General features: G+C 36.5%; 1 protein-coding gene across 15 annotated transcripts in view; it reads right to left on the reverse strand.

The window, feature by feature from the left end:
- The window catches only part of DOCK7 (dedicator of cytokinesis 7), a 180,929-nt gene that overhangs the window by 88,372 nt on the left and 79,405 nt on the right, over positions 1–13,152 (reverse strand). For 14 of the 15 annotated variants that reach the window (XM_070405267.1, XM_070405266.1, XM_070405265.1 and 11 more), the window contains exons 15-18: positions 10,159–10,276; positions 5,176–5,246; positions 1,250–1,388; positions 243–344 (exon numbers count right to left, since the gene is read on the reverse strand). In XM_070405267.1, coding sequence (XP_070261368.1) covers positions 243–344; positions 1,250–1,388; positions 5,176–5,246; positions 10,159–10,276 — 430 coding nt within the window. Of the gene's footprint in view, positions 1–242; positions 345–1,249; positions 1,389–5,175; positions 5,247–10,158; positions 10,277–13,152 lie in introns of those variants that run through there. The other variant, XM_070405268.1, reaches the window with a different exon arrangement.

Genomic DNA, 13,152 nt, shown 5'->3' on the forward strand with positions numbered 1-13,152 from the left:
TATCTTTTCTTTGAGTTTATTTTCATGTATTATTATTTTAAAATGAATAAACTTACATTTTTAAAAATAGTATAAAAGCTTCTTAGTATTCTATAATTTTAATTATAAGAGGAAAATAATATTATTACTTCATTATCAACATACTTATAAACAGAATCACAAGGTCTTGTTTGAGAAAAACACCTTTGTAATGAAAACCCATTTCGTTCAATCTGGAGAATTTCAACGTGAGAGATACTGACCTCAGGAGACAGTACAGAATAAGCCTGTGGTGGTTTTTCCAGTGAGACCGGTAGGCAAAACTGCCCAGTCTTTAATCGTCCATTCTGAAGCATTGGTATCCACTTTTAAATAAAAAGGAAACAATATTCATTTAAACTGTTTTTAAAAGTAATTGCTTGGAAAATCTGTTTTAAGAACTGAATACAAGCCACATTTGTCTCACATCCACAAACACCAAAGGGATTTAATTATGTAATTATGAGCTTTCATAATTTCCCCAAAGTTTCCCTGATAATAATTTATTAAAAATGATCCGTGAGATATTATTAGTACTAACTATACAATTTTTAAATCTATACAAGGTCCTTATTAGCCAAAGGAAAATTGGTAGTAAAAAAAGGCCACAGAGTGTATCAATATTAAACTGGGGTAGCAGTGTCAATATAAGAAAAAAAAGATTTGATTAGATATGACTGTTGAAAAGAAAATTTTCAAGTATGAACATGAATTTATTTTCTTACATTTAGCAAAATTCATGTCACAAACTGCAAAAGACAAAAACATAAATCAAATGTTGACTTTTCTCTTTTGGGTGGAGGCATGAATTTCTAACAAAGTAGTAATAGCATATTATGATGTCCTTCATCTTAGGTTTGCTTTTGCAATTCAATCATAATGATTTTTCAAAAAGTACTTAAGGGCTTAATTGCCTTTAATTAAAGTAAAAATATATTTAATTGACAAAAGTCCTTTTTAATCATTTTACATTCAAACTATTCTTTTCTGAAGAACCCTTAAAATTATTATATTTATATTGTACAGATGGGTAAACATAATAATCAGGACCAACACCTAATGTTTAGATTGTTAGTCAATTAATTACATTAATGAGCATTTTATTGTTATAGTGATCCTTCCTAACCAATGTGGGGAATCAGATAAGAATTATTATACCAACTACGTATATCTTAAATATTGTACTAGTTTTAAGATCAAAGAGCTAATTATTTAATAAAAATATACTTACTGTATATCCAACAGGAGTTTCAAGAGGAGTATTTTGTTTTTGTTGACAACTAACATGATAAAAAGTAAAAAGCAAGTGATGATGGTCAGTTAAAGTAGCAGGGAGTTTAACCTTGATTTCTTCATGAAAATCAGGAGACCTTCATACAAAAACAACAAAACAGATCAATAGTCAGTAATTTGTTCAAAATAAAGAATTACTGCATTTGTATATTTGAGTAATTTTAAAATTAATTTCAGGATTCATGCTTAATTTTTCTTCTAGTCCAAATATCTTTCTTTATTCCAAAATAACTAACTAACTCCTACTTCCAGATGAGGGAACTGTCACTGTTTCTAAAATTTCTCCTCCCATTTTTATTAATAGGCTGAGTAATCCTATTATTTGAAAATTCATTAATAATTACCACCTTGATGCTGAGACCTTCATTAGATTGGAAACTATAAAAGAGGAGACTACGGTAAGGCTTTCTATTATTTCTAAAACAATTCTGATACACATCACATAAAAATAATATAGAATTTTGTAAGTGTATATTTTAAAACCATACCACAGAAAAACATTTTTCTGTTATAGGAGTACAGCTTCAAATTAAGACTAATTTGTATTACCCTTTTGTAAAAAAAAGAAAAAGGTAACTTTAGACAACTTAGTATCAAGTAGGGTTCTCTATGAAATGTCTTACATCAATTATCCCATTGCTAAAGAAATAAATGATGGCCGAAACCGGTTTGGCTCAGTGGATAGAGCGTCGGCCTGCGGACTGAAGGGTCCCGGGTTCGATTCCGGTCAAGGGCATGTACCTGGGTTGCGGGCACATCCCTGGTGGGGGATGTGCAAGAGGCAGCTGATCGATGTTTCTCTCTCATCGATATTTCTAACTCTCTATCTCTCTCCCTTCCTCTCTGTAAAAAATCAATAAAATATAAAAAAAAAAAAAAAAAAAAGAAATAAATGATGTTACCAAAACATTGACTAACAGCTCAAAGAAAAGAAAAAAAAATCAGGGAATACACACAAATTACATTTGTTCCACATTTTAGAAGTGTTTCCAGTCACTATAAAGAATACAACAAATATATTTGATCAAACCAATGGAATTTTTGTCTCAATATCCACTGAGAATTTTTACAGGAAAGCAGAGCTACTATTTATTATATAGACTTAAAAGGGATAGAATCTTAGCATCCCAATCTTCCAGGTTGAGTTAGTATCTCTCAGAGTTATCTTCAATGAAAATGCATCCAAACCATAGAGCTCCAACTACCTTTAAAGAGAAGGCTGTTCATCCAAAACCAAGTAGGGTTTTTTTCCTCTGATGCTTATAGGTCAAATATCCTTTTCAAATAAGCCTCAAAGTGCTAAGGGGTGTAGATTCAATCACAGAAATAGTAAGTGGAATGAGGCTTTTAATACCCACAAGAAAGACAGCCAATGCTAGCCATCTGAGAATTTGATGACTTTGGTTGAGTAAAAAGATGCTACACATCTTATTACTGATCTTACTAGTCATCACTGAATTAATGAGAAAGTTTAATTTACTAGCAATGTTACACTATACTGTCTTTTAAATTCTGCTAATGATAAGAACAAAAATAAAGACTTAGCCACAAACTGACATACGTTTAGAAATTACTACTTTTTTTATCAATATTTTTCCTTGTATGGAGTGTTTTAGTTAATGTCTTCCTTTAAATTGTATTATGTGAAGACTGTCACAGAAAATTAAACATCTTCCAATCAAGCAAGTGAATTGCCCACCTTTAGGTTAGGCATTGTATTACTTTTGTGGTGGGTTTAAAGATGAACATAAAAAATAATTACCCTCAAAAATATATAATTTAGTAGAAATACAAATAAAGTGGGGGTTGGCAAACTATTGCACACAGACCGAATCCAGTCATCTGCCTGGTTTTGTTTAAACTACAATCTAAGAATGTTTTTTTTATTTTTACACGGTTGAAAAAATCAAAAGTATACTGGTTCACTTTAAATATTATATGAAATTCAAATTTCAGTGCCCATAAATAAAATTTTATTGGAAGACAGTCATGCCCATTGATTTGCAACTTTACTTACTGGCTATGGCTGCTTTTGAACTACAACAGCAGAGCTGAGTAGTTGCAACAGAGACCACATGGCCCTTTGTGGAAAAAGTTTGCCAACTCCTGGGATAGAGCATATAAAGTTAAATGCTTCAAGAACAGAGTTCAACAGATTTCTTAAAATTTTAGGTCAAGGAATTATATTTAGGAAGAGATATATAATATGGGCCTTGAAGAATGAGTAAAAGCTCAGTAAGTAGAGGGAATCTGTATACTAGTATAATAGAAATAAAGATCCAAGAAAGGCCCAGAAATAGGACAGCACAGATTATGTTTGGTGATGAGATAGGAAGAAAATCATCAAGATGTAAAAGAAAGATACTTGAATATTAGAGAAATGAAGAAGGAAGGCAAGGATGTCTTAAAGTTTGAGTCAGACTAACTAGAAAACTGGTGGTACTACTAATAAAAAGAAACAGATAGGGTCAGGAAGAGGGCCAGGAGAAATTACATGGAAATTGGAAAAGCAGCAAGGAATCCAAATGAATATGCCCAATAGGCCACCAAAAATACATGTCTGTACCTCAGAAAGAGGTATTTTCGGTTTATGGCTGAAAATAAAAGTTGTGAGCAGTGCACATAAAGGGAAAAAATAGAAGCATTTTCATTGAGTGTAAGTCTGAGAAATACATAAAATTATTTAGGATGAGAATAGTAGGTTTAAGGACAAAACCTTAGTTTTTTGTATGGAATGTCTATACTTAAAAGAAAAGAAAAATAGAGAATAATTACTACAGAACACTTTCAAAGAGATAGAAGGAAATGAGAGAGGGCTGTAAAAAAATGTGAGAAACAATAAAGTTTTAAGGAGATCAGGGGAAAGCATGCTGTACAACAGCACTGGAGAAAGACTTGCTTTGTTTGTTTTTTAAGAATAGAAAACCTAGGCTTCTTTTTGACAGCAAGAGATGGAGCGAATGAAACAGGAGATTGATGATGCAAGAGAAGGGATAACTGATGAAGTCATATTCTGGAAGAAGCTGGATAAGACTGTTTGAGAGCAGATTCACATTGAGCAGGATGTGGGCCATTACTGCCTTTGAAACAGAACGAAGGCAGATCAGTGCAAAGATATTTGAGGTGAAGGGCAGAAAAGTTGATGGATCTTAAGTGGGATGGACTCAATCAACTTAATAAAATAGAAAAGCTAAGAGTAAAAGCAAATAGAAAAGAGGTAGCAGCTAGAGAAAGGGGAAGAAAAACTTAGAACAGCTACTGCATAATGAGAGAGAGGGTAAAAAAGTGATGACAAAAAAATTAACAAAAAGTTATCTTTTGGGGCCAAAAGAAGATAAAATAACCTATGATAGTACTGATTGGTACAATTTTGTGCTTTTTCTCCAACAGCATTCGATTAAAAAAGAAAAAACAAAAGCAGAAATTTAAGGTTATCTAAAGTTAATTTCTCAAAGAAGTAAAATGGAAAGGCACCAAGTTAAAGGATTATTGGATGTTGAAAATATCATCAATTTAATTGACTAGTTTCAAGCTTAGTAAAGAGTTAAGTGAAGCTGCAGAATGTTAGGGGAATATAATAGGGAAAAGACTGAAAAACCAGAAGCCACAAAGATAATCAATCATAGTATAATAAAAATGAAAGGATCAGAGAATTTGACAGAAAGGATGTTTTGTGTATAAAATCTTTTATTTGAGATGTATATAGAAAATATGGATCCACATATTGAAAATTATAACTGTGATGTCAGCTGTCTTGAATTTGCACATTCAGTGCAGCAAAGCATTTGGGAAACACACTAACGTGAGTGCTAACAATGCCACTGAGAAGTGAGTAACTTTGAAAGAAATATTTGAATTCAGTACCTGTTATGATATACTACGGCTGTATAGGCTTCCTTTGAAAATTCTGAACAGCTAGATTTACCAAAGATTACCTGTAACAAATAACAGCATGTTGAAACTTTGTTGTAATAAATGTTGGATGTTTCATATCTATGTAAGAATTTGTCTGATTTAATAACTATTTGAGAACAATGGGCAAAATCAGCCCAATGAAGAACAATGTGCCTACTGACGATCATTAATAAGTTCAATTGCTTAATTCTAAATTACTTTTCAACTATAGACCCATCTGACATTCAAACATTCAAAAAATTCCTATCCATTATATTTATATATATTGGGCAATGAGGTACATTTCTTTCTTTTTTTGAAAGAAGATAATTCATCCTAAGATCTGGATACAGCACATCATTTGGAATTTATATAAGAAATATGGTCCTAAAATGGTGGCATATATCTACTATACAAATTGGTGGCTTCACCACTAAGACAGCAGTCATTCTGAAAGTCAAATATTTATTATTTATAAATGATATTTAAAAATCCTATTTTAGGTATCCTTTGCTTCTAGTACTACCTGCAAGCTACTCTACAATGGAGGGGAGCTCCATTTTATATTCTTTTTAAAAATTTATCTTTATTGTTGAAAGTAATACAGATCCACTTTATGTTCTAACATGTATTTTAAAAATCCACCATATCAAAAAAATACAATACTACTTTTGAAGAAGGTTTAGCAGTAAAATAATACAGTCATATATCTGCCTCTTGAATTCTAACAGCAAGTGGTGGTTAATTAGGGCAGCTGATTAGAACGTTGGCTTAATGATGTCATTATCACAGTTATGATTCCAGTGGGAGACAGGAAGGCTTGCAATGTTATCTAGCCACAGATTAAACTCTTACGTCTGGCCAGCCATCTCTACATATGCATGAATAGGAATGCAGTCCTGTCAGCACACTTTCATCAACACAACTGGTAAAACAACTCAAATGTATTCCTATACAAAGGGACTAATTGGCACCATCCCAAAATAAAAAGAACATATTAACAGGTATTTTGTCTCTTTCTGCAGTATCTCAAGCAGGCCCTTTTATTTTAAGTGTATTTAAAGTGTAATAATTATGACTCTCCTAGAAAACTCTAATTTAATCAATTTGCTAAGAATATTTCACTATATTTTTATAAAAGGTTGTTCCAGCCCTGGCCAATGTGGCTCAAATGGTTGGAGTGTCTTCCTGTACACCAAAAGGTGGTGGGTTTGATTCCTGGTCTGGGCACATACCCAGGTTGCAGGTTCAATCTCCAATTGGGGGCATATGGCAGGCAACCGACTGATGTTTCTCTCTCTCTCTTCCTCTCTCTCTCTCAAATCAATAAAAACCTATTATCGGGTAAGGATTAAAAAACATTTTTTAAAGATTGTTCCAGTGCCAGAATTAGAGTTTATGGTTTTATAATACTGACATTATATGATCAAAAATTATCTTAGTCTTTATTTTTTTAAATAAGCAAACAAAATGTGTCTGTTTATATACTTTCAAACCAACCACTCACATAAACATAAAAAACATTATATTTTCATATGACTAATAATATACAAATAAAGGAATGTGGTACCTTTTTTTCCCCCATTGAGAAGCTATCATTTTTCACAGAATAACTCATTTATCTTCATAACATGAATGATATACAGTGGAATGTATTCCTTTTTTGATCATCAACATGTATGTTTAATCATTCATCAATATGAATGGAGCATCGATTATGTACCAAGCACTAAGATAGGCATCAAGATATAATCGTGCGTAAGACATGGTCCCTGCCCTCAAGGAGCTCACAGTCTAGTGGACATGATGAAGAAATCAACATATAATCATAAAGTTATAAGGCCCATAACAGAAGTAAGAAGATGCTTTGGTAGCACCAAAAGGGAGAGGGGTCTAACTGCAATGTGGCTGGATGCAGCTAGGGCTCTGTAGAGGCCGCCATACAGACGGTAAGACAAGGAAGAGTTTGTTAGGCAAACAATAAAACAGATTATTTTACATATATTGCATCTGTCATAAACTCAAATTTATATGGCAATTCACATAAAATACCAACACATCTATTTTTACAATCCAGTATCTTTTTATCAACTATGATAGCATGTTCATCTCTTCAGCAGAAATAAAGAGCTCGTAAAGAACATGAAATGCTAATTAGAATCTCAAAAATAAATTCTGCATATTCAACAAATATTTATTCAATATGTATTATATGCAAGGATCTGAAATAGCTGCCACACAATACAAAGATGAATAATTTGTGCTTGCTGCTATCAAGTTCTAAAAATGCTGATGAAATTGAGGCAATAGGGAAGAAGAAAATATACAGCTTTCCTAGTTGGTAGAAAATCAGAACTTGATTCAAACGTCTGATACAGAAGGCTAAAATAAAATTGTTAACAATGCACCTATTCTTAGCTCATTTGCATTCCACTAGAGTTGCCAGAAGTTGAACATCTACAGTGACAGCTGTGCCCCTATTCTATATGTTACTTAGAGTTGAGTAAAAAATCTTGCACTTATTAGTGTTCCAAAAATACTGTCATAATTTGGTCAGTTTCCCCAGTCTGGCTTCAATCTACTATTTCAACCTTCCACTGCTCTGGCTCACTGGCAATTCACCTCGGTTGAAGGATATTCTCCAACCTGAATTGCTTTCCTACCCCCACCATCTAGACCAGCCGTGGGCAAACTACGGCCCGTGGGCCGGATCCGGCCCGTTTGAAATGAATAAAACTAAAAAAAAAAAGACCGTACCCATTTATGTAATGATGTTTACTTTGAATTTATATTAGTTCACACAAACAGTCCATCCATGCTTTTGTTCTGGCCCTCCGGTCCAGTTTAAGAACCCATTGTGGCCTCGAGTCAAAAAGTTTGCCCACCCCTGATCTAGACCTATTGCCATTAACATTTCACCACCTTTAAGGCATTCTCTCCTACCAATGAGCACCTGTGCCTTTGAATCCCTATACCAATCCTATCTGATAAAGAGGGAATATGCAAATTGACCATCACGCCATCACAAAGATGGTGGCGCCCACAGCAAAGGCGGGGTTTCCGTAACACAAGATGGCTGCACCCACAGCAGAGGCCGAGTTCCCATAACGAGCCTTAGCAAGCAATCAGCAGGGACCTGAGGCTCTAAAAATTGACTCCACATGAATATCTTTGGGAGGAGGGTGGCTGCCCACCCTGCATAGGGTGTAATGTCCTGGGCTGGATGTGACACTCAATGCATTGGCTTTAGTTACTTACAGGTGGTTCCCGAGCCCAGGAGGGAGTCACTGGTTCAAAAGCCATGAGTAGGTGAAGGCGCTTCCCTTATTCTGGGCTGGGGCAGGGGACCTGAGGCTGTGCCCCCGCCCACTGGGGCTTCACAGGCGACTTCAGGCCGTGCCCCCCGCCCAGGCACCAGGCTGGGGAACCTCAGGCCATGCCCCCTGCCCCAGTGCCAGGCCAGGGGACCTCAGGCCATGCCCCCCGCCCAGCGGGGCTTGATGGGGGACCTCAGGCTGCACTCCCCACCCTGGCGCCGGGCCGGGGGACCTGAGGCTACATCCCCCACCCAGCGGTTCTTGACGGGGTATCTCATACTGTGCCCCCCCGCCTGGCGGGGCTTTATGGGGGATCTCAAGCTGTGTCCCCCACAAGGCAGGGCTTGATGGGAGACTTCAGGCCGCACCCCCTGCCTGGCAGGGCTTGATGTGGGACCTCAGGCCACACCCTCGCCATGGCACTAGGTCAGGGACCTCAGGCCATGCCCCCCACCCTGGTGCCGGGCCGGGGGACCTTAGGCCACGCCCCCTTCCCGGTGGGGATTGATGTGGGACCTCAGGGCACGCCCCCCGCCCCGGTGCTGGGCCGGGGGACCTGAGGCTGTGACCCCCACCCTGCGGGGCCTGACGGGGGCCCTGAGGCTGCACCCTCCACCTGGCGGAGCTTGACAGGGGACCTGAGGCTGTGCCCCCTGCCTGGTGGGGCTTGACAAGGGCGGGGCCGGCCGGGTCTGGATCTTGCCCAATGGGGGTGGGGCTGGCTGGGTCTGAGTCTTGCGCAATTTTGAGGTGCCGCAGGTAGGTGGGGACTTGACTCTGGGTCCCATGGTGCGCCCCAGACTCTGATAGGAGGAAGATTTTCATATACATTTTACTAATTTTCTTTCATCTCTGACACTTCTATTATAGAGAAAGGACAAATAGCAATATTAAAATATTTCCTCTAATTAATCCCCTTTTAATGTGCACAAATTTCATGCACCAGGCCACTAGTCTATAATTAGCACAGACCTTGGTTCTCAAAACTGGCTACAAAATGTAATCCCTAGGGAAGATTTTAAACTACTGATACCTGCCTGGTTCCCACATGCAGAGATTCTAATCTAATTGGAATTAGATTCAGTCTGGGCACTGATGTTTTTTAAAGCTCCCCAAGTGGGTATAATATGCAGCCAAGGTTGAGATCTATAGCCAGAATTTCTCAAAAAACGATGGAAGAACCATCATATTAAAATCAGCTGGAGAACATTTTTAAACTATACCACCCATTACTGTCCACCTCCGCTGTCTGGCCTTTCATTCTAAAGGAGGAGAATAATCCGGATGCCAAGATAGAGGAAAGGTATCTGTGCTTTGTTAGAGTAGCCGAAGTAATTATGATCTGACCTTCTTTTGAAAGTAACTATTTTAGAATTTTATGTATTTGTCTTATATCCTCCAGATTATAAGTCTTTATTCATCTTTGTATTTCTGGGAGTGCCTTGCATACGCCAAACCCTCAAAAAATAAGACTGCAAATAAATTTATGATTATCTGTACAGGAAGTAATGCAGTTAGGAATTTGGTTTACAAGATCACATTAATTTCCAGGTTAGACCTGCCAACCCAGTGATACCCCAAAGTTGTCTATTTGAACGATTTTTGAAGAACAGGAAAAGTAAAGAACATTTATTACCGGCATGGCATTGCTTGGATCCTCCCCATACATAAACTGGACTTTCACTGTTATATTTCTGGCAGAACCTTGACGATTGGCAAAATTGAGGCTCTGAGGGTATACATAGAGAAGATTTCTGTGAAGGCAATAGTATACATGAAAATGAATACATATCTAAAAACACTATCAAACATGTCACAAAAGAGATATAATTATTAATATTTGTTAACTATTATACTAAGTATTTTCACATACAATGTTTTATTTGACCCTTAGAGCAATCATTCAAATAAATCTACCCCAATTTTGCAAAATGCGGCCCCCAAAAGTTAAGGAATTTTCATATACAACCAAGTATGTGGCAAAGCTGAAATCAGAATACAGTTCAGACTTCCAAACACATGTTCTTTCCCCTACAAATGGCTTTTGGGAAATAAAGGAGTATGGACTGAAACATTATTAAGAAATTAAAAGACAGTTCTAATATTCTCTTAGGTTCTCCACGCAGATGTAAATAGGATGACATTTTTAAATGCGCCTTTTGTATAAATGTGATCAAGGATTTAAGATGTATAATATTCAACATTATTGCTAAAAACATATATGACAATTATGGTAAGTATAACGAGCAGCAATAGGTAGTTACTGTGAGACAATCACGTATTACAATGCATTTGACTTCATGTCCAGTTTATGATCTTGTATCTTACACAATTTTAATAGTTCCTGCTACAAACACAAAGGAGAAATAATTCACCAAAAGAAAGAGGTTAAAAAAAAAAAAAAAAAAGAATGAGAGATACTTTACCTGAAGACTAGTGATGACAGCTGATAAACAAAACTTCAATAATAATAAAACCCTGCTAATGGACTGCTAGGGCAACAAAAATAGGTCTAAATTTTCTGGAAGGCGGTAGGGTAATATAGAAATTTTAAGTGAATACACTCTTTGATCCAACAAACCCACCTCTAGTCTAAGGAGAAAACTACACACTTGTACAAATGGGTGTGCTCAAAGAAATTCACTATAACATTTCTTATAATAGGACATAGTTACAAATAATTATAAAGAAACTAGAGGCCCAGTGCACAAATTCGTACACGAGTGAAGTCTGGCCAGCCCCAGCCCCGATCAGGATGGGGGGAATCAGGGGTGGGGCCGGCAAGTGGGAGGGGCTGCGGGCAGTTGGCCGGCCCCGCCCCTGGTCGAACTCCCAGTCAAACTCCCATTCAAGGGGACGAGAGGACAATTTGCATATCAGCCTTCTATTATACAGGATATAATGCTCATCAGCCCTGGACTAAATTAAGACAGCATGACAATGTACATTAGTATTTATTCATGTAGAAGGAGATATCCACCATGTTGGATGAAAAAAATGCAGGTTCCAGAGCAGGATACTGCAGCATTACCCTACTTGTAGAAATTTGGAGTGGGAGTATAGAAATGAGTAGAAAGGATATTCCTGAAATATTCATAGTGGTTAATAGTGATGGCTCTAATTTCTTTTTTATAATTTCACTAGTAGCCCGGAGCACAAAATTCGTGCACATGAAAAGGGAATTAATTAGCAGAAATATTTTAATATTGCTATTTGCCCTTTCTCTTTAATAGAAGTGTGAGAGATGAAAGGAAATTAGTAAAATGTATATGAAAATAATATATAAATTTATTAATAAATAAACAGTAACAAAAGAATATAACAACAGAGGCATGATATAAAAATGACAAAAACATAATATGAAAACAAAAACATGATATAAAAACAACAGTGATGCAAACAATGACTGATAAAGTGATTAAACTTATTCTAATATCTCCCTGTACACCACATTAAGAGTGAAAACACTTTCAGAGTGCTTGACTAATTTTCCTTGTGCTGAAGTATTTAGAACTTTAACGTCACATGGTCTTCGAACTTGAGAGAAAGCAACATATACTGACCATGTGCAAAAACAGGTTCAGGTAGGAATATGTCTACTTTGTCTAGGGTTTGTCCTTGTGATTTATTAATAGTCATCACAAATGCTGGCATCACGGGAAACTGTCGTTGAATCAATTTAAATGGGAGGCCAGTGTCAGATGGGGACAAATCAATTCTTGGAATCAGAACAATCTCTCCCTCTACAGATCCTGTTAATACTTCAGCTTCAATAATGTTAGGTCGTAATCTTTTGATAATAAATCTGGTACCATTACAAAGACCCCATTTATTATTAAGATTTCTCAATAGCATGATGATTGCACCCATTTTTAATTTATGACACGGCATTCCCGAAAGAGTAACACTATTAAGAAATTCAATGGCAAAATTTCCTTTTCAGCATCATCTGTGGAATCAATGGGGTCATCACTCAAATATATGTGAAAATCTCCACCGAGTATATCCAAAATTTCTTCATTTAATTTTTGAACGTGCTCATTTTTTGGACAAAGAATTGCACATTTAGATATATTTTTAATATTATCTGTAGATATAGTATTTCCAAAGGTAGCTTCAATAATAGATCCCTTACAAATCATTTCACAGGGGATTTCAATAATATCCATTCCTAAATGAAAACTGCTATCAAGTTTGCCATCTCCAAGTTTTACTCACCATTCACTATAAGCAGAATCCTCTGATCTCATATTTGTTGTAAGAAACAACTTTCTGAAACATCCCCAAACATTACAGTACTTTAAACTCGTTTGTACTATGGCCGATCGCATAGCATGTGGTACAATACTGAGACATTGTCAAAAATCCCCTCCAAGAAGGAGAACTTTCCCACCAAATACAACATTCAAATTTCTTAGTAATCTGTCTATGGCGTTTATAGCACGACTGGATGCCATGGTGCATTCATCAATAATGAGAAGTTAGGCCTTTTTAATAGTTTTAGCAACTTCACTGTTTATATCGAGTCTAGAAATTGAAGTTTCATTTAGTGGAATGGGTAATTTATATTGGGAATGAAAGGTGCTTCCACCGAGAAGTAAATTTGCAGCAATTCCTGTAGACGCTGTGG

The sequence above is a fragment of the Myotis yumanensis genome, unplaced genomic scaffold (assembly GCF_028538775.1).
Source record: "Myotis yumanensis isolate MYYU_CA2020_CCGP unplaced genomic scaffold, mMyoYum1.0.hap1 SCAF_2, whole genome shotgun sequence".
In the NCBI taxonomy this organism is placed as follows: Eukaryota; Metazoa; Chordata; class Mammalia; order Chiroptera; family Vespertilionidae; genus Myotis; species Myotis yumanensis.